Source organism: Populus trichocarpa, chromosome 9 (genome assembly GCF_000002775.5).
Source record: "Populus trichocarpa isolate Nisqually-1 chromosome 9, P.trichocarpa_v4.1, whole genome shotgun sequence".
In the NCBI taxonomy this organism is placed as follows: domain Eukaryota; kingdom Viridiplantae; phylum Streptophyta; class Magnoliopsida; order Malpighiales; family Salicaceae; genus Populus; species Populus trichocarpa.
This window is the reverse complement of record NC_037293.2, coordinates 6,471,790-6,492,985: the sequence shown is the minus strand read 5'-3', so window position 1 is coordinate 6,492,985 and position 21,196 is coordinate 6,471,790. Positions and strand designations below refer to the sequence as shown.

At 40.2% G+C, this 21,196-nt stretch overlaps 3 protein-coding genes across 4 annotated transcripts; 1 reads left to right on the top strand and 2 right to left on the bottom strand.

Moving 5' to 3' along the window:
* The first annotated feature begins 43 nt into the window (after window positions 1-43).
* LOC7482274 (uncharacterized) lies at window positions 44-7,079 on the top strand. Of its 2 annotated transcripts, none has more exons than XM_024608503.2 (9): window positions 44-491; window positions 2,541-2,641; window positions 2,758-3,121; window positions 3,728-4,555; window positions 4,676-4,733; window positions 4,968-5,029; window positions 5,115-5,221; window positions 5,308-5,395; window positions 6,371-7,079. In XM_024608503.2, the coding sequence occupies exons 1-9, from the start codon at window positions 369-371 to the stop codon at window positions 6,686-6,688; spliced, it is 2,049 nt and encodes a 682-aa protein (XP_024464271.2). In that variant the 5' UTR covers window positions 44-368; the 3' UTR covers window positions 6,689-7,079. The 2 variants fall into 2 exon arrangements, with proteins under 2 accessions (XP_024464271.2, XP_024464272.2); XM_024608504.2 differs by having other exon boundaries at window positions 45-491; window positions 3,731-4,555.
* Window positions 7,080-8,982: 1,903 nt separating this feature from the next.
* Window positions 8,983-10,230, bottom strand: LOC7475056 (uncharacterized). Its single transcript, XM_002313992.4, has one exon. The coding sequence runs from the start codon at window positions 10,049-10,051 to the stop codon at window positions 9,059-9,061; it is 993 nt and encodes a 330-aa protein (XP_002314028.3). The 5' UTR covers window positions 10,052-10,230; the 3' UTR covers window positions 8,983-9,058.
* A 1,279-nt stretch (window positions 10,231-11,509) lies between these two features.
* LOC7482275 (arabinogalactan protein 23) lies at window positions 11,510-12,024 on the bottom strand. The gene has a single exon (XM_002313993.4). The coding sequence runs from the start codon at window positions 11,917-11,919 to the stop codon at window positions 11,737-11,739; it is 183 nt and encodes a 60-aa protein (XP_002314029.1). The 5' UTR covers window positions 11,920-12,024; the 3' UTR covers window positions 11,510-11,736.
* Between the last annotated feature and the right edge of the window lie 9,172 nt (window positions 12,025-21,196).

Genomic DNA, 21,196 nt, shown 5'->3' with positions numbered 1-21,196 from the left:
AACGTTAAAAAACCCATGCCGTTAATATTTTGTTCATAATATATATACAATAAACGCAGTCTCGCAATGTCAAAATTTATCTCTTTTAAAAATTCCACACCCCTGCCATAACTCCGGAAATTTAAAATCCTCTGGGGTTTTTTTATTTCCATGAAACCCCATAATTCTCCCCCACTTTCCCGAGAAAATCCTAACCCATCCGCATTTACTTATGACACCATCTCTATTAATGTCGAAGAATTTTTATTGCCGCTTAAACCCTCAAACTTAGGGTGTGTTTTCAGAATCGTAGACTTTCAATCATTGTTTTTTTGCGGGCGATTTTATAGCCGGAAAATTTAATCAGGGTTTCTGATTGTTTGAGAGAGATGGGAAGCGTGGATAAAAAAATTAGGGTTAATTTCAGTGGAGATGGAGCCGCTTTGTTGAGAGATAGAGTTAGCGAGAAGCTTAAGGAGTTTATGGGCGATTACACTGACGATGTTCTTGTGGTACGCATTTATATATGAGTATATGAATAATAAATTTCGTTGCTTTTGTACTCTTTGAAATTTTGAATTTCGCGTTGCAGTGAATCTATTCTTTAGGGTTTAATTTGACTGGCTAGTTTTGGATAGATATCGTGTTATTTTTTGTTTCCTTCAATGAAATGATGGGGTTCATTTTATCCCGACTAGTTTGGGATTGAGTTTAGCAAAGTTGAAGTGAGTTTATGCTGTTATGAACTGGTTCAGGAGAGGTATTTGTGGAATTTCATTCTGTGATTTTTCATGTAGTGGAAAATGCTGTTGCTGGGCTAACATTAAGAGAGGTGAAAATGACATAAATTTAGAATCTGTTAGAGCTGTTACTTGTTAATGTCACTGGTTATGTGGACATGCACGGTGAGATAATTGGTGATAGCGCGTAGGTGAGAAGATAAATGGTGAAACTGTAATTGCTACATGTTTGCTTTTGAAGTAGAGAATGTTCAAAATTGTTTGAGGGAAATGTGCCAAACATTTTTGTAAATTGACCTCATTTTCGGCGTGCATAGTTTGTTGAATGCTGTCCAACCCTCTGGGTGTTTTTAGGGATTTTGCATTTTGGAATTTTATCTGAGGCTATTATGATTCTGGATGTCTCGTTGATGGTTGATATTTTATCGCTGCAAGGAACTCTGTGGGTGGATTACATATATATTTTATTTGCAATGACATATTTTATTTCCTCATGTGGGCTGAGGTTAATGAATTTGAATATCTTGCAATAAAGCAGGGTTACCTCCAGGAAATTGGTTATGTGTAGATTGTGGGAACTTTTAAGGTTTTGCTCTAAGGTAAGATTCAAATGAATGACTGTGCACATGATAGTGCATTGTCTCATGAGGGTTGAACATGCTACATGATTATTGGAATTCTGTACTACATTGAGAAGTTAGCAAAGGCAATACTTTATTTATGAATATGAAAAAAAGGTGAGGAGTATCAAAACCTTGCAGGATTTGGAATTTGTACTTGAGATTATTTTTAGCTGCTTGGCCTTATTCACATGGGACTGTTCAGTTATTTGAGTGGACTTTATCAAGTGAGCCGGCATTTAGCTGAATGAAGTGTTGATAAATTGGTTTTGTTGTGTCATGTTGCTCTCATTGGTGCTCAGGTACACGTAGGAATTTAATTCAGACTGGACATGGAGTTCTGAGTTGGTTCTTTTTTTCTATGTATAAAAAAAAATACAAGGATCCTTTTGCTTTCATTTATTTTTTTGGGTGATTTGACTACGGGACTAATTTTCTGAATTTGGTACAGTTTTGGGTATTAGGTCAGGATCATGTACAGTTTGAGCTGGACTCTGGCTTGAAGTGGGAAGCCAATGCACTTGTGTATTTTTGAGATGTTGATGTATGTTACAGGGCATGCTTTGAGAGATTCTGTGACATAGGTTGAGAAGAGAAAAGCAGTAAAAAACAGCATTTACAGCTGAACAATGGTTAAGATATGAATAAAATTGAAGCTGTAACAAGATAATGAGGTTTAGGGTTCACCAAGAAACCTCTAAAATCTGAACAGATTGATAAATATAAAAATAGTCCTAGCAGCCTATTTACACCAGTTAAAGCCCTAGATCTTTGCAGGAAAAGAATACACTAGTCTTATTATCAATGCAACAAAACCTAACCTAAGGAAATATTTTAAAAGTCACATGGTAATACTCTTAATAATAATTTCAGAAAATAAAACTAATTTTAAGACTGCACCTGTGCTACTTTGTCTATAAATTTGAGTAGCTTGGAACTACCTTTATCTTTTTTCCTATGTTGTTTATAAAGGTTTAATCCTAAAAGTTCTTCCCAATGTCAGTTCTATACATCACATATTTGTTTCCAGAGTGATGTTCTTTTGTTATTGATACCGCATTTAGTATTTTTAAGTCCTGTTAGTTATTAGTTGTCTTAAAAAGCACTTTCATAATACATTTCTATTATTACGAAATTCCATGGTTCAGCAGAGGGTTTGACAATTTTCTCCTCGATGCTTAAAATATAAATGTTTTGGCAGGAATATGTAATTGTCTTGCTGAGAAATGGCAGGGATAAGGAAGAAGCAAGAAATGAATTGAATGTTTTTTTGGGGGATGACAGTGAGTCTTTTGTATCCTGGTAATTTGATTCTCATTCCAGTTATTGATGCCTTTGATATTGTAGAAAATATATTATTGTTAACTCTGTTTTAAGTCATTCCCATTTGTATAAAGAGATCACTTGTTTTTTAACAGGCTGTGGGATCACTTGGCTACAAATCTGGATTTGTATGTACAGCCTCAGGAGACTGGCACAGATGAAGTGGCCAGAACAAATCCCACACTGGTAGAACAGACTGGGGGGAATGAATCTCATCATATGGATTCTGAACCCCAAAAAGTGAAGCCTGATAATTCATATAGAGGCCGGCATAAAAGAGAATGGAAAGGTGTAGTGAGAGATGTGAACCACCGGCCTCCTCTTCGAAGCTCCGTGGTTGTTAATATTCATCAGGAGGAAAAAACTCATTGTGAAGTCAGTCATGCAAGAAGATCTACATCTCCCCAACCTCCACAGCAGAAGAAAAGGAGTCAGCATGATGAGCGACAACATGTGAAGGTTTGGATTTCTAGTTTTTCTTTCATATTTGACTGAGTAGTATGGCCTAAAAGTTAATTACTTTTATTTTATCTAAATGGGCATTAACGGGTGTTCTTAAAATCAAGAATGGAAATTAGGAGATTTATGATATAATCTAAAGCTACCAAAATAAAACTCTACACAAATTCATGTTTTGTTGGAAATTAGGAGATTTATGTTTCTGCTTTGCTTACAAACTTGAGGCCATAATTTTCTACCATCACTCAGCCTATAAAACAGCCTCTATTGCACATTATGCTGCACAGGGTTTCCACATTAAGAAAAAAAAAACTTCAATTGTTAAAGTGAATTTACACACAATAGATTAAATAATTCCCTGTGGTTCAGACCTGGGGAACTATGTTTCTTAACTAAAATTTGGAGGATGTATGATGTGTGATTGCTGGTGGTAGGGTTAGCAATAGACATACCTACTCATCTGATTTTGAATACTAGATTCCATCATGCTGCGAATCTTAATATAATTTCAACTCTCTTCTTCTTCTTCTTCTTCTTCTTTTTTAATGAAACTAAGTGCTTTGTCCCTTGATCATCAAATTTTGCATCCACTAACAAGCTTTTTAGCAGAGGGACACAGTTTCTCAAGCAACCAGTCGTGCTCCTCGACGACTACTTCAGTTTGCAGTGAGAGATGCTGTCAGAACTTTGAGACCATCTGGCATGGTAAAAGAACCCTTGCTGAAGCGTCTTCGCTCAGTAGTGTCTACATCTACTGAAGACACATCATTGGTTGATCGTCCTAGGAGGCTCCAGTCAATTGCAAGAGTTCCAAACCCCATGGCTACTGTATTAAAAGCTGTGCAAGAAGCTGCTGAAGATGTAGTAAAAGTTAAATCTTCAGGAAGTGTGTTTGACCGGCTTGGTCGTGATATGGATGCATCATTGACCACTGAACAAGTCACTGAATTTAGAGATGCTGCTGTTGAAGATGACGAATATGAAGAACTGAATGGAATTCAGGAGCAAAACCACTCAAACTATCCTCAGAGAAGCAAGTTCTGTGGACATGCAGGGGCTATGAATATGATGGAGCATGAAGCTGGATTGACTTCTGATTTGATGTCTGATAATGAAGGTTATGATGATGCCAATGTTGTGGATCATAGGGTTATGGATGTTTCTCATACTGGCACATCTTACGGAAGCAAGGGTGAGGATGCACTCATGTCAAAATACAATTTAGCTAAGGATCAGTCAGCTGCAAACACTTCTCTTAAAATAGTAAACATTTCTGTGAATGTGAATACATGGAGGCCACCTCATTATCAAGAACCCAGGGATGCTGCAATGGATAATCAGAAATCGGTTCAGAATAATGAAGGAAATGCTGGGAGATTTGGTGCTAAGCTAATGAAGGAGGTTAGCAAGCCTGTCTCAGTTGGTAATGGAAATGTAAGATGGTCTCGTTTGCCAGGGTTCTTTATTCTTCTTGCCTTTTCTCTTATGAAATCACTTGCCATTCCTCCTTTGCATTGACTGATGACACTTTTTATGTGGCGTGATGATGAACAGGCAAAACCTGCTGGTGGTATTCAGCAAGAACCTCAGAAGCCTCCATCATCTGCATCCGGTCAGTTATATAGAATCTTCTAAGTGCCATTGAATCTGTTGTTCTAATATGAAATGAAATTTATGTTAGTTTTGTTGCAACTTATGGAGTTACCCATTTGGGTGTTTTTCATGGTTGACATCATCTCAAACTCATCTATGGCAAGACGGTCGCCATTCTGATATGTGTCCTGCTTGTTTCTTATGGCCATTTTTCTGTAATATTTAAATGAGGTTGTTTTGGATGATTCTTCAGGTCCATACACTGCAGGTTGCCCCTTAGAAGATGCTGATTCTCGAACCATTTTCGTTAGCAATGTAAGTGCTGATGCGCATCAAGCTGTAGCTTTGAAGGATCATTCATCACTGTATCCTGGTAATATTTTCACCGCTCTATTCACAGGTTCATTTTGCTGCAACTAAGGACAGTCTATCTCGGCATTTTAACAAGTTTGGTGAAGTACTCAAAGTGGTTATAGTAACTGATGCAGCAACAGGACAACCAACAGGGTGAGTTGTTTTACACTAGTCAGCTCTGTTTCCTTAGCAATTCTTTGAATTGTTTTTGTTGGGGCTAAGTCAACATGACTATGCAGGTCAGCTTATGTGGAATTTATGCACAAAGAGGCAGCGGACAATGCATTGTCTCTTGATGGCACCTCATTTATGTCACGTATTCTGAAGGTGATGAACATAGAGACCATCTTATCTTGCTACAAGCAGTGGTCTTTTCTGTTCCGGTGTCTTTATTTTTTTGTTGCTTGCATGTCTGTCAGTTGAGGAGTATGTTCTGTGCATTTTCCTTTTTTTTCGAACTTTGTTTATTGGTTTGATAGATAGATGAAGTTGCCAAAATTTGAAAAAGTTAAATCAATGGCTGCATCAGCTGGAAGATTTTTTTGTTATGATGTCAATATTTACAATGAAAAAATGAACCACGCTCATGTGCTTTTGCTCCTCATCGGCTGTGACTTAGTGGGTTGTTTTGCAAGTTTTCTTGCAGTCACTATGTGTGCTCTTCTCGTGCACATGGGGGCTTGCAAGTGCCTGTGTGCATGCATACATTCATAAATGAAAAGTATCGCAAAAGTACATCGAATGACTCCATGATGGAAAGTTGTCGAGATTTGTTCGGTTATATATATTTTTAAAAGGCCTAAGTTCTTTTACAAGCATATATTGAGCGATCAAGTTGAGTGGTTCTGATATCTTAAGAGCTTTAGATGATTTTAATAGGTCTGTTCTGGTAAAATGATAATTGTGCAATGTGGTGTTGTTTCACAGAAGATCAAGTTTGAGTGCTTCTGATATCTTAAGAGCTTTAGATGATTTTAATAGGTCTGTTCTGGTAAAATGATAATTGTGCAATGTGGTGTTGTTTCACAGAAGTTACGTGGTCCAAGCTGGTAGAGTCACACATGCCTGCTTGTAGATGAAGCGTTAAAACTGCTGTTTTCAATTCTCATTGATAACAAGGAAGCATCTTATTTTCTATGGAGCAATCAGAACTTAAAGCATGCTTTCATTTTAGCTTGAAAAGATGGTAGCTGGGATTTAGATTTGATGAGCAATTTGTTGGAACCGATGCACATTTTATTACTTTCTTAGGAGTCTTCTCCAAGATTTGGTAGGCGTCTTAACTATATTTTTGTCGTGCAGGTCATGAAGAGAAGCTCTTCCAACCAAGAAGCTAATCTTATTACAACATGGCCCCGCATTGCCCGTGGATCTACGTATACTGCTGGTAGGTTTTCTAGAGCAGCTTTTCCAAGAGGCACTCCTGCTGCATTTAGGCCTCGGCTCCATGTGAAACCTGGTGCGAGAAGTTTGCAGTGGAAGCGAGATGCTCAAGCTACTCCAGCTGGGAGTAGTGCTGCAGTCTCTGGCAGCAGTGTTGTCTCCCCTTCTGTCCGCAGTCTCACCTATGTCCGCACAGAACCAAAACCAGATCGTTATTCGGGTACTGCTGGAGTTTGACAGCTCATGTTTTCTTTTCCCTGAACATCCGGATTTTGATTGGAACAGGTTGCATAAAAATGCCTGAATCATAACTCTGGCAGATTTTTTGGTTCTAGGAAAGAGATGAATCCACAGATCCTCATCCTCAGATTAAGATTTTTCTGTACATGGAGGACATATGCTAAAATTAGCGAATATTTGAAGTGTAGTGAACAGGGAGGGTTTCTTTTAGCAAATATTTTGGGGTTCTTTTTTGGAGGGGCTGGAGTTTGCTGGATCTGAATCGGAAAAATACCTGGGACTCTCGCAAAGCTGTCCCACCCCTGAGTTATATACACCATTAGATTGAATTTTGTGAATAGGAAGGATACAGTTGATACCTTTGTCTTGAGGGATTTTGTTTTGTTCAGTTTTTTTTTTAATTGAAAAAAGAGATAAGAGAATGAAAAAGAAAACAAATAAAAAAAGAAAAAGAATTGACTAAGTTGCTGTTATTAGAGCATGTGCTCACCTTCTCTTTAGTATGGCCAAAAACAGAAAAAAACATCAGGGGTTTTCGTTGCTTTGCTTTCATGTGATACTTGAAGATCTCCTAGGTTGGTTGGTGAACATGTTCCCAACTTTTACACAGGAAGGCGATATGCAGTCTTTAGTTTTTGCCTTGGTTGTATATTTTTTCACTGCGTGCTATCCATTAAATCAAACTTGGTCCAGGAAGCCATTACGTGAAGCAGGTGGGGAAATCATTCAGTTAGAAAACCCCCTCGTATAAATCCATTCCAAAACTTCCAAAGTTCCTAGATCTACTGGTTACATCTACAATAGCAGTAGCACACCCAGATAGGTGCCTTGCTGATCTCTTGCGTAGCTCTTATAGTCACTCTTCGCGTTAAATCTTTGACAGCCCATCGCACGTGCTTCTACTTGTACAGTAGCATCGAGATCTGCTTTGTATTATACAGCAACCAAGCCTATGCCGCCAGATTTAGATAGTTTGGTGGCACCAGTATTTTACTTTCAACACTTCTTCCTCGGGGTTTTCATACAAGGCTGTTTGGCTATGAGAGTTTTATCCTGCAAAACAGTCTCCTTCTGGTGGTGTTCTTTGAGCAGGGAACAAACTCGTAGCATCAAGGAGACTGGCTTTGGTGTTTTGTTCTGGTACCCTCCGAAGGATCACACCCGTTGATGATCATAGATCCGTTAAATGTCTCTATGATCCATATTCCAATAGATCATGTTAGGAGAGATCTGCAAGGTCAAGGGACTTAGGTTCCATAAAATGTTGCAAACTCACTCAAAAACGAGAACTCCCCATTAGATGACACCTTTTCAGTTTCTGCTCCTATCTTCAAGTGTTATTTTCATCAGCAAAACATGTACTCTACGAAGAAAGTTTCTTCTTCTTGGGTGACCGTATAGAACAATTTAGAATGCACGTACACGGTGCTTTTTAACTTCAAGTTTGGCTGAATTTTCTGCAATTTCAAATTTTCAGGACAGCGTTGAGATTCAATTTCTGCACCTAAACCTTGATCGTAAGCACAACTTAACAATTACCATCAATATACGATGTTGTTAGAATCAACAATTCATGGATGGAACTGGTTTCTAGCAAATTTAAATGAAAATAGCATATCATTAAAGTACAGTTATCACTGACAGTTTAAAGAATATTCCTGCGTCACACACTGGAGGTAATTGCGGATGCAAGAAATCGGGGTCCGGTGTTTAGACAAATATCAGCAATCGCTCACCAAACATGCTATATTTTTTCTGGGCTATACTTTCTCAAACCATTAACCCAACCCATGATCCCTTCTAGTCCCTGTATCTTTCTGCATTGTCCAACGCCAGAGCAGGTTTATAGGGAAAGAAACTATTTAAACCTGTTTGGATGTTTGAACAACACCTGTCTAACAAATGAACCAGGACTCCAGACAAAGCTGATATTATTGGACCAACCAATGGATATGTCTAAGGGATTAAAAACTCAAAACCGTTATACCCATGAAGGTGAGTTGCACGAAGGCTGAATTCCCAAAGGAGCTAGAAAGCATAAATCCCGTAATTGGTAGGGCTACAAATACAAGGAACGACGATACCATTCAAAATTCAAATTATTACTTCCATGCTCGAAATGGCGATGATGGCGAATCTGTGACATAAGAGTTGTATTCAACAGCAAAGCCCAAAATAGACCTGGCCAGAAATAATAGGCACATTCGTAACCAAAATCGCGACCACCATAACATGAATCTTCTGTTTGGGACATCTTAGGAAGTATAGCAAACACAACAATGTGAAAACTCTTAAAGAAAATCTAACCATGAGAATTAACATTTATTATTATGATAACTGAGACTTGAAAAATCAAAATGGAAGAAATCATCTTGACAACAAAGTGATCAACAGCCCAACTGACATCCCCGCAATGCACAAAAAGGAAACCCCACGAACCCTCACAAAGAAGATATTCAAGTTTTTAGCAACCTGAAGTGTTAAAGTCAAAATCTGCAACCTTCCTAGCTCCTCCATCTTCTTAAAGAAGTACATTGGCTTCAATGATTGCCTCAACATAAATGCCAAGGTAAAAGGGAATCCGAAAGCCACAAAACTTTGAATTGACACCTCAGTCATGGGAGTTGCTTTTGTAACATAAGAGATCAAGGCTCCAAGTCCTAGTTGAACCAGACCCAGCACAGCAACAGCTCTGCTCAGACCATAAATATTCTTCATCATACTTTCCAAAACCTCTCTGGTCTCATTGGCTAAAGCTGAGAGGTCCCTTTCTACAGTTGGTCCCTCAATTTCTTGGTGTTTGAGATCAGGGATTTGGCTTGGATGCTCGCTTTGGTTTTGGGACTTATCGGATTCTGATGGTGAATTTGAACTTGAAAAATATCTGGGTTTAAGGTTCAACAACCTAATAAATCTAGGATTTTTCAGCTCACTATCCAAACTAGAATCTTTGGATTTTGTAAAAATAGAACCTTTTTGATTGAAATCAGGGGTTTTAGCTGGATTTTGGGCTTTTCCAATATCAGATGCGGAAAAAAAACTAGAACGAGTAAAGCCATGACCTCTGGTTTTAGTACTAGAACAAGAGTACGATCTAATAAAATAGAGAGTAAGATTTGGGGGTTCTGGATCTATTAGTGATTGGTGTTCCAGAGTGGAGTAACGAGCAGGAAAGCTTGAAAAGGAATTAGAGATATTGAGATTAGTGTTTAAGGTTGGTTGTTGAGAAAGACTGGAATTAGAATCAAGGGAAGGGTGGTTTTGGGGTCCATGGGAGATGAAAAGGGAGGAAATAGACGAGGAAGGAGAGGGTTTTAGTAACTTATGAGAGAGTCTACGTGAGATCACAACGGAAGCCATACTGGTGTGGGGTGTTCTAAAGTCTAAGACCAGAAATCTTGCGGTGGCTATTGATTTGCAGTGCAGAAATACATCGGGTAGCGATGGTGGTTAGTGGAACGAATGGATTTTAACTTGTTGCAGAGCTTGAGGCCATGCCTAATTCTTTCTTTTTCAACCAATCCAGCCCAACCCAAATCTTCAGATTCACTTTCCCAAGAACTTATTCAATTGATGAGGTTCTACTGGAAGTAAATTATCCAATAAAATATAGCAACACCTGCACTCAAAACTTTGGGCCGTGGAAACGCTAGAGCCCAGACATTGAAAACTGAAAGCTTTGTTTATAGAAAAGCCATAAGAAACGGTCGGGCTCTTAAGATACTCGGTCCGATTCTTGTTTTCCAGTTGATACTCTCACCTCCAGTGTTCCACTTCGAGTAATTTCAACCCTTTATTTTTGCTTAGATTTTTAAGATTGTGAACAACACTTTCGAGTTTCGATTTCTTGAATAGCATCAGAAGATCATCCTAATGCAAGCGAAGAGTATCGTAACATTTTCCTAAAATACATAAAAGTCACTACACAAACACACATTCTAGCCACGAAGAGTCTAATGCAGGATGACCCCAAATACGTAAGTTTACATAAGAGAGAATGCCATAGCAGCAACCGAAGCCGAATAAGAAACAGCTGATCCGGTAGCCATTGCTGGCAAGGGAGCCAAAGCATGCATCATCGAAAGCGAGGACAGTGATTTTTTAGCACACCATTGCAAGAAGCACAAGAGAAGCAACAGAAGAAAACTTCATAGAGGGCATTACCAAAACTACTTGCTGCCCAGAAGAAAACTAAAAATATATAGTATCCTTGCTGCTTCAATGCGGGTTATTAGTAGACCTTGCGATTTACAGGGAGATATGCCTGGTGACCCCATTTCATCTCTCAACGCATGGTTCACATGTGTGCACCAAGATGAGTCCAGGAGGCAGCAGACTGTCATTTGTATGAATAATGCCACGTAATGTAATGTTACCTTTTTAATTGTATGAAGCGTGTGACCCAGATTCCTTTGTTTTCATTGATTACAAGACGGCACATATGAAAAGCACAATCCTCTGTGAGCTGTATCAAATAAATTGTTTTTAAAAGTATTTTTTATTTTAAAATAATAATTTATTTATATATATATATATATATATATATTATTTATTTTTAACATGATTAAACCGTAAAAATAAACACAGTATAAACTGATGTTGTGGGAGAAAGCTCAAAAACGCAAATAATAAAAAATTTGCTCCATTTTTTTGCTCTTTATTGTTTTTTATACAATCAATAATCAAGGAAATTAAAGCAATAGTCATCAACCCAAATACCCAATACATAAAATAGCCTAACAAAAGAGAGAGAAATTGAGCACAAAAGCGTATTATATTAATCCAAGATTAAATACACTAAAAAATTAACAAACTAGCTTCCACCAAAACTTGGTTATTTTATTGAATTCTATAAAATTGATAACATGAGAATCAAACGAATTAGAAAGAAGAGAAGTTCTCCGCAATTCTTTGCATGGAAAAAGAAATTCTAAAAAAATAAATTAAGCTAGAACATCTTGATACATCCTTTTACTCTCCTCTCTCTCTCTTGAAGCTCCTTGATTCCCCATCTCCTTCTTTAATTGGTTTGAGGTGTGAACAATTTACTGCAAGTACAATGCAATGAATGAAGCAAGGGAGGCGCCAACCAATGAACCAACAATTGGCAAGCTAGCTGATGCACCACTTGCTGGTGATGGGGCAGGAGCAGCAACCTCATCAGCCATCACTGCACTCACGGAGGCAGCAGCGAAGAGGATAGCGCATGCAATCTTCTTCATTTCCATCGCTGTTTTTCAGGCAGTGAACCGGCAAAATAACCTCGCAATAACGATAGAAAAAACTTTGCCGAACCTGCTTTGATACAGCTTGCAGCCTTAATAATATTCGTGGCATGGTGGAGATATATATAGGGGTTGGGTGGAGCTGTTGTTGGAAGATAACAGCTGTTTTTGTGCCACTAATCTTGGTCAAACTTATAAATTAGAGGCTTGTTTTTTTGTTTCTTAGCGGCGAAGCTCATTGTTTTGAGCGAGTCTTGTGCTGTAGTTAGTTTATATAATACAGGAGGATGTTTCTCCAAATGATATGGCAAAGAGAGAATTTAGCAGTTTTAATAATTTAGGTATTAATTATTAATCATATCATACGATGTCTACAAAACTATTAACCATATTATTTAATTTCAGAAAATTCTTTATTATATTATTCAAATTTAATTTAATAAACTAACTAATAGTTCATTCCAAGTCTATTCATTATTCTTACCCTTGTAACTCTTTCATTTTTTAAATTATGTAATTAAATAAATAAACACATGAAATTTAATTTAATTAATTAGGTTCATTTAGGTTGTCGCAGGATGACCGACGTCGCGGCGATCGTCCACCCACAAAATATAAAAATGTAATGTAATGGGGGGATATATCTGGTCAATGTGGGGAGACAAGGAATTCGTTGTCTCTTAGTAGTGAAAAATGGTGTGGGAGTCGCCACCTAGTATTTTGGTCACTAGGAACCCTAACTGGTCTCAGAGATCGGGCACGGGGACTGGTTGCGTAAAGGGAAGGTATTAGCACCCCAAATACGCCCTACCTAAGGTAAGCTGCATTGTTTATTTGTCTGATAAAATTCAAGATCTCGTTGTGTTTCCTAGTTGTTGGTCCGTCTACGGTTCAAGAAAAGTCCTCCTCAATAAGGAGGTTCTTATCTTATCGGGTAAAAACCTAACCGTTCTAACGTCTATGTAAAAATCATATTTTTAACATCAGGAATACGTTTTACGTATAAATTTGTAATCCCATATACTAAAAGAGGACAAAAAGATTTTTTAGAATTTTTGAAATATTGGCCTAGTTCTCATGGCTTGAATAAACTGGTTATTAAAGCCAAAATGCATGCTAATACATATATTATTTTTTTGAAATTTCCTTTGTTGTGTGAAAATATGATGTTATAATATTTTTATATATATACGTTGGAGAGACTAGGCCGTATGCACGAAAACAAAACATTTTTAACTTATTTTATTTTTTATGTCTTGACGAAAACCGGGTATTTTAATACCGGATTTGTATCGTTACAGTATAAAAATACAAACCGGTATTGATCAAAATACAGTAATAAAATTACAACAAAATCACATATTTTTTGAAATAATTTTTAAAGAATTTTTTGTTCGAATGGGCCAGACCCGGCCCGAAAGGAGACTGGGCCGAAATCGGCCCAAAATAAATTGGGGCCTGGTTTCTACAGGGCTGGACTCAGCCCAGCCCAACACCACATGGCTGGTTACTGTTCACTGTACATACAGTGCAGGTGAACAGTAACCCGTTAATTAATTAGCCGGTTACTGTGCACACAGTAACCGGGTAATTATTTCCTTGCTTGCAGAACGTGCACAGTGCACGTTCTGCATGCAAGACGATGAACAGTAAACAGAGATAAGGGTCAGAGGGCTGACCTGTGGTGGCTCTAAAGGCGGTGCTGCTGGCGGGTTTGGCGGTGGCGTTGCCGCGGCTGCTCTTCCTCCTCTCTGCTGTTTTTTCTTCAGCTCTGTTCTCCCCTGTTTCCTTTGTTCCCTCTGTCAACCTTGTTCTTCCTTCTCTGCAGCAGCTTTGTGGAGGTGTTGGTGGCGGCGGCGTGTGGGAGAAAGATGATAGTGACTGGAAAGTCCAATGACAGCAGCTGTTTACTCCTTCCCCGTGCAGAGGAGCAGGTGCTGCCTTTTCTTCAAGTGGTGCAGCGCCGGGTGGGAGGAAGATGATGAGCTGAGGCAGGATGGTGGTGGCGTTTGGCAACGCTGGTGCAGTTGGCGTGTTACTAGGGAGGATGGCTGGGATGGTGTTGGTTCCCGAGGGTAAGGCACGATTCTTCTTCTTCTCACGATTCTTCTTCTTCTCCGTGCAGAGACCCCAGTCTCTGTTTTTCTTCCCGGTTGGCTTCTGTTTGCTTTGCTTCACTGTTTCTGTCACCTTGCTTCTCTGCTTCTTCTTCCAAGTGGTGGTTCTAAGAGGAAGGTAAGCGGTGCCTTGTTGTTCTGACTGCTTCGCTGGCGGTGGAGGCCGGTGGCGGTGTAGTGGCTCACGGATGGCAGCTCCAAGCAGTGGCGAGACTCGACTGTTCACTCCCCTTGGTATTTCATTTTGCTTTCTCTTCTCTTCATTATCAAGCCTCTTCCCCTTCTACACTCCCTATTCCTCTTCTCTTAAATTCCCTCCCCTGTTTCAAACTTCCCCCTTTTTCTCCCTTCCCCCTTTTCAGTTTCAAAAGAGCCCTCTCCCATCCAAAAAAATCCTCCTCTCCTCTGTTTTTTTTTTTCTTTTCCCCCATCATGTACTGCTGTGTTGGGTGCTATTTATAGAGCCAAGTGAGTGGGGCTTCTTACCGTTGCGCATGGGAGCAGGGCAAGCGGCGGCTGGTCGGCCATTGGGTGCTACTGTCGAGGTTCGGCTCCAACGGCATGGGGCCTCGGGTAGAGGAACAGTGTTCAGCAGGATTTCTGGGCGCGAGAACAGTGGCGGCGTGTCCTTCCACGCGCCACCGTCGCTGGCGGCGCGTGGACCCACGCGCAGCCGCAAGAAATTCCAGGCAGCGGGGGCGTCTGGAGCAGCTTCCTCCCCTCTTCCTTTTCCTCGCCGGCGGCGACAACACCGTTACCTGCAAAACAATCAAAACGCAACACAGGCAGTTGATTTTAGTTTTCATTTCCTTTGTTTTTCAAATCTTCTTCGGTTTCTTCCTTTTTTTAAAAATCTGTCCCGTTTCTCTGCCTCCTCTGCAGATCGGTCATCTTCTTCTTCTTTCGGTGGCAGATCCGCCGTGGAGGACCCAGCGTCGTGGGTGAGGAGGCGGCGTCGCTGTTATGGGAAAGAGACGTCGCTGCAAGGCTGGCGGAGTTTGCTGCTGGAGACCGGTCTGCGGGTTAGGAGATCGCCTTCTTCTCCTCTGTTTCGGGTGGCAGATCGGGTCTGTGAGAGAGGAGCTGCTGCTGGGTCGTTGATGACGGGTGGAAGAGATGACTGGTCTTGGCTGGTCTGCGGCCGTTGCTGTTGAAGGAAACGAAGGTGAAGAAGATGCTGCTACTGCTGGGGGAGGAACTGAGGAAAGGGGAAGATCTGTGTGCAGAGGGGGCCGGTCTGTTTGGCTGAGAGCGACCAATGGGAAGATGACCGGAGCCAAAATGGGGGTCGGTTCTTCTTTGAGAAGATGAAAGGTTGGCTTTTCTCTTTGGCCGAGGGGTAGTGTCCCTTTGCTGGTGAGAGGGGAGGTTTCTGGAGATGGTTTTTTTTGGGTCAAAAGGAAAAGGAAATCAGGGGCTCTCCAGCTGAAGGTTGTAGATGAGAATGAAATGGGGTAACAGTCATGGCTGAGAAGGGATCGGTTTCGGCTGCGGTTTTGGAAGGAAAATGGAGTGGGAGCAGAATGGCTGCTCTGGTTTGGTTTCAAAGAGAGGGGGAGCAGCGGGGAGGGCAAGGAGATGGTGTCGGTTTGAGAAAAGAAGATGATGGTGGAACCGGCTGCGAAATTGGAGGCTTGTGCAGGCGGCTGAAGAGGAAAAATCTGCAAAACCAAAGGAGAGGAGGGGGGCGGCGGCTCTCCTTGAAAAAAAAATGGGTTTAGGTTTAGGTTTTTTTTGTATTTTTTCTGATGTTGTCAAAATTACCCCCCCTTTGAAAATTCAGTGTAGCATGGTATTTATAGGAAAAGTTTTGCTAGGTTTTCAAACTAGTCCCTCAACCTTTCCTTTCCTTCTCTTTTTCTCTTTTTTGTAAATTTTGATTTTTCTTATTTTTTTTGTATTTTTGAAAGCGAGCAATATCAACGTCAACTCAACAAGGAAAATCAGTGATCATAAAATTTACGCGTCAAAAGTTGAACGCGTTCCAAATACCTTTGAAAATTTAAATTCTTTTGAGACGATGCTAAAAATGCTAAAAACGATGCAAATGTATTAAAAATGTATTTTTTTGGATTTTCAATGTTTTTCGCTATTTTTGGATTTTTTTGAAAATTTATCAAAACATGGGTCAAAAATTGGGTAGCAACAGATGCCCCCTCTTTACAATGCTTACGAAGCAAAACTCCTCAATGTTTCGCATAGTAAGCTTTGTAAAGAAAAACTCTAAATGTTTCTTTCTTTTTTTTTTCGTTAACTTGAGATCCCATCTGGCGATCTCCTTTTTCAAAACCAAAGAATGTGTGTAGCTCGGTCAACCTGAAATCCCATCTGGCGATTCCCTTTAACCAAAGCTACATGAGATCCCATCTGGCGACCTCATTAAATCAAAACAAAGAATAAGTGTGTAACTCGGTCAACCTGAAATCCCATCTGGCGATTTCCTTTAACCAAAGCTACATGAGATCCCATCTGGCGACCTCATTAAACCAAAACCAAAAAAGGTGTGTAACTCGGTCAACCTGAAATCCCATCTGGCGATTCCCTTTAACCAAAGCTACATGAGATCCCATCTGGCGACCTCATTAAATCAAAACAAAGAATATGCGTAACTCGGTCAACCTGAAATCCCATCTGGCGATTTCCTTTAACCAAAGCTACATGAGATCCCATCTGGCGACCTCATTAAACCAAAACAAAGAATGTGGAACAAATGGTCTCATTATAATGGGTGACGAACCCAAGAAAAATGATGGTCTCATTGTATGGGTGACGAACCCAAGAAAAATGATGGTCTCATTGTATGGGTGACGAACCCAAGAAAAATGATGTGGAAAACGGTCTCATTATGATGGGTGACCTACCCAAATGGAAAGAATGTGAAGTGCGGTCTCATTATAATGGGTGACCTACCCAGGTGGAAGATAGAAAAAATGTGAAGTGGTCGCGTTATAATGGGTGACCTACCCAGGTGGAAGATAGAAAAAATGTGAAGTGGTCTCATTGTTATGGGTGACCTACCCAGATGGAAGATAGAAAAAATATGAACTGGTCTCATTGTTATGGGTGACCTACCCAGATGAAAGATGAGAAAAATATGAAGTGGTCTCATTATTATGGGTGACCTACCCAGGTGGAGGATAGAAAAAATATGAAGTGGTCTCATTGTAATGGGTGACCTACCCAAAGATAGAATGTGACTTACCTGGCAAAAAGACTTGGTTGGAGCAGTCCTGGCAGGATAAGGCTGACAAACTTGGCGCTTTCTGGTTGCAGGTTGACTTGAAGACTCCTTTTGATGACGGGGTTAATCTCCTCGTTTCTTTGAGATTCTCCTACTGGCAGGGTTCATCTCATTCTCTTCCCGTTTCAAGGTCACAACCATGATTCTCTGTTATTATCGACTCAATGATTCTTTCTTTGTCCACAATCTTGCTGGACTTCATTGAGGATCTTTCTGTAACAAATCACAAGTATGTGCAATGCTTTGAGGTTAGATGACATGCATGCATCCTTACCTGATGTGAAATATAGGCCCCTCCCTTTGATGATCCATCGTCATAGGGTGCCTTTGTTTGCATTCCAAAGCTTTATTGGTTCTTTCGATGCATTGGCTCATTCATGTGCTAACCATCCCCTCAGTTGTAAGTGCAGTGCACATCCTGGGTTGTCTTCGACGGTTACTGCTCTTGCTGTTTATCAAGCTTGACTCTGCCCCCAAGTGTGGTGTTGCTTGATTCATCGTGAAGGATTTTCTCTCCTGGATTCTTCTAAGAATTATCCTCTGATTGGTTGTGTGCATCATGCCATCACCCATCAAGATTGTCAACCAGTCATGAACTTGCCTAAAGTTGAAACAATACTCTTCAAGTATATGTTGTCACCAGTCTTCATGGAAATCATCCAGTCGTCCAGACATGCCTCTCATAGCTTGCAGTGAAAGACTCATCATTGTATGCTCAATGTTCTTTCTCATGGATTCCTCTCAGCTCGTCAAATCAGATAGTGGAAAGAAATGTCTCGACATCATCAATGATGTTCATGTTATCACCCATATTCATACGGTGAAGTGCGCATTTGAGCTTCAGAATAGATGGTCCCACAGTCAATCTTGGTGGTGTGCATCTTTCTGACATTCATTCCAATGCAACGATGCGATAACATTTGTCATAGCCATGTTTCAAAGGGTAACCCCAAGATGAAGATACGAGGTTGTCCCTTAATTGCAGTGTTGTTTTCAATTGCTGCTAGAGTTCACTAGATCATGGAATGTTTTTGAACAACATTGCCCCCAATAATGATCTGAATGCTTGTTCTGCTGATTAGCATTTCTTTAAACACCGTTGTCCTCAGTGCATTGATTCATCATTTGATCATCTTTCATTGCCCCCAGTTGATCTGAATATTGTTTGTTTTCCTACCCATGATCCACTGTATTGCCTCCAGGTGTCTCAATTTTTCAAGGAGTATTGAGAAGAGTTGATGTCATTTCATGTCAAATATTTTGCAAATTCAATCGATGTTCTTCTTTGTTCGACAATCTTTCTTGTTCTGGAATCAAATCTCATATTTCAAAGGTCATGTCTATTCAAGTCTAATTGTTGAAATAAAATCAAAGAGATGTCTGTTTTGGAAAAGATCTTTTGAAAATCAAGCTTTTTGGTCAAAGACCCAACACACACTATTCAATATAGTCCTTTGATTGTCTTGTATTTTGAAAACAGAAATGACCCATTGTAAGTTTAAAATGACTTTTTCCATGGTTCTTTATGTCAGTTTTAATCTTTGATCTTGGGTATATCTTTTCACGGTCTGCAATGAGGTGACCTTCTGTGAATTTCAAGAAACAAAAGGCTCAAGTCAAAACTTGAGGATTCATCAAGAAAGATTGTTTTCTTTTTTAGCATCAATTTTATTAGCATGCATAATAACCAGTAGCTTAATCCATGAAGTCACGACCCTTATGGAACAACTCTTCAATTTTTGAGATCGCCATTTATCGGTTCAGATTGCTTACTTGATTAAAAAGGGCTTTTAAAAGCACGTAATGTAGGCTATGGTTCATGGCTATGAAAAATGGTGTGGGAGTCGCCACCTAGTATTTTGGTCACTAGGAACCCTAACTGGTCTCAGAGATCGGGCACGGGGACTGGTTGCGTAAAGGGAAGGTATTAGCACCCCAAATACACCCTACCTAAGGTAAGCTGCATTGTTTGATTGTCTGATAAAAAAGTTAAGGTATTATTGTATTTCTAGTTGTTGGTCCCTTGATAGTTCAAGAAAAGTCCTCCTCAATAAGGAGGTCCTTATCTTATCGGGTAAAGCCTAACCGTTCTAACGTCTATGTAAAAAAACATATTTTTAATATCAGGAATACGTTCTACGTATAAATTCATAATCTCAAATACTAAAAGAAGACCAAAAGATTTTTTTAGAATTTTTGAAATATTGGTCTAGTTCTCATGGCTTGAATAAACTGGTTATTAAAGCCAAAATGCATGCTAATATATATATTGTTTTTGAAATTTCCTTTGTTGTGTGAAAATATGATGTTATAATATTTATATATATATATTGGAGAGACTAGGCCGTATGCATGAAAACAAAATATTTTTTTTTATTTTATTTTTTATGTCTTGACGAAAACCGGATATTTTAATATCGGATTTGTATCTTTACAGTATAAAAATACAAACCGATATTGATCAAAATACAGTAATAAAATTACAGAAAATCACATATTTTTAAAAGGTTTTTTTTTTAGCATTTCATGAAATTTTTGACTGGACCGGACCTGGCCCAAAAGGAAACTGGGCCGAAATCAGCCCAAAATAAATTGGGCTTACTTTCTACAGGGCTGGACCCAGCCCAGCCCGAGACAAACAGTAACTAGGGGGTACTGTACACACAAACAATAACTGTACACGCATAGTAACCGGGTTACTGTACATGAGCACAGTAACCCGTTAATTAATTAGCTGGTTACTGTGCATGCACAGTAACCGGCTAATTATTTTCTTGCTTGCAGAACGTGCACAGTGCACGTTCTGCATGCAAGAAGATGACCCCAAAATGGTGATAACGGGAAGGGTTACCTGAGATGATGAGCTTGGATAGATGGGCTGACGGTGGTGCTGGTGGCCGGTTTGGCGGTGGCGTTGCCGCGGCTGCTCTTCCTCCTCTCTGCTGTTTTTTCTTCAGCTCTGTTCTCCCCTGTTTCCTTTGTTCCCTCTGTCAACCTTGTTCTTCCTTCTCTGCAGCAGCTTTGTGGAGGTGTTGGTGGCGGCGGCGTGTGGGAGAAAGATGACAGTGACTGGAAAGTCCAATGGCAGCAGCTGTTTACTCCTTCCCCGTGCAGAGGAGCAAGTGCTGCCTTTTCTTCAAGTGGTGCAGCGCCGGGTGGGAGGAAGATGATGAGCTGAGGCAGGATGGTGGTGGCGTTTGGCAACGCTGGTGCAGTTGGCGTGTTACTAGGGAGGATGGCTGGGATGGTGTTGGTTCCCGAGGGTAAGGCACGATTCTTCTTCTTCTCATGATTCTTCTTCTTCTCCGTGCAGAGACCCCAGTCTCTGTTTTTCTTCCCGGTTGGCTTCTGTTTGCTTTGCTTCACTGTTTCTGTCACCTTGCTTCTCTGCTTCTTCTTCCAAGTGGTGGTTCTAAGAGGAAGGTAGGCGGTGCCTTGTTGTTCTGACTGCTTCGCTGGCGGTGGAGGCCGGTGGCGGTGTAGTGGCTCACGGATGGCAGCTCCAAGCAGTGGCGAGACTCGACTGTTCACTCCCCTTGGTATTTCATTTTGCTTTCTCTTCTCTTCATTATCAAGCCTCTTCCCCTTCTACACTCCCTATTCCTCTTCTCTTAAATTCCCTCCCCTGTTTCAAACTTCCCCCTTTTTCTCCCTTCCCCCTTTTCAGTTTCAAAAGAGCCATCTCCCATCCAAAAAAATCCTCCCTTAATACAGCTGCTAAGAGCAGTATTTATAGGCGAAGGGGGAGCGGGGAAGGCATCATTGCGCATGGGGAGCAGGGCATGCGGCCGTTGGTCGGCCATTGGGTGCTACTGTCGAGGTTCGGCTCCAACGGCATGGAGCGCGGCGGGTAGAGGAACAGTGTCAAAACGACACTGTTCAAATTCTTTTTTTTTTATTATTATTATTATTATTATTATTA

Bases quoted from the DNA above. Each gene is read 5' to 3' on its own strand.
- LOC7482274 (XM_024608503.2), top strand. From the start codon at position 369: ATGGGAAGCGTGGATAAAAAAATTAGGGTTAATTTCAGTGGAGATGGA. The intron at 5,030-5,114 runs GTAAGTGCTGAT...CTCTATTCACAG, and splicing joins GAACCATTTTCGTTAGCAAT to GTTCATTTTGCTGCAACTAA. The intron at 5,222-5,307 runs GTGAGTTGTTTT...ATGACTATGCAG, and splicing joins GCAACAGGACAACCAACAGG to GTCAGCTTATGTGGAATTTA.
- LOC7475056 (XM_002313992.4), bottom strand. From the start codon at position 10,051: ATGGCTTCCGTTGTGATCTCACGTAGACTCTCTCATAAGTTACTAAAA.
- LOC7482275 (XM_002313993.4), bottom strand. From the start codon at position 11,919: ATGGAAATGAAGAAGATTGCATGCGCTATCCTCTTCGCTGCTGCCTCC.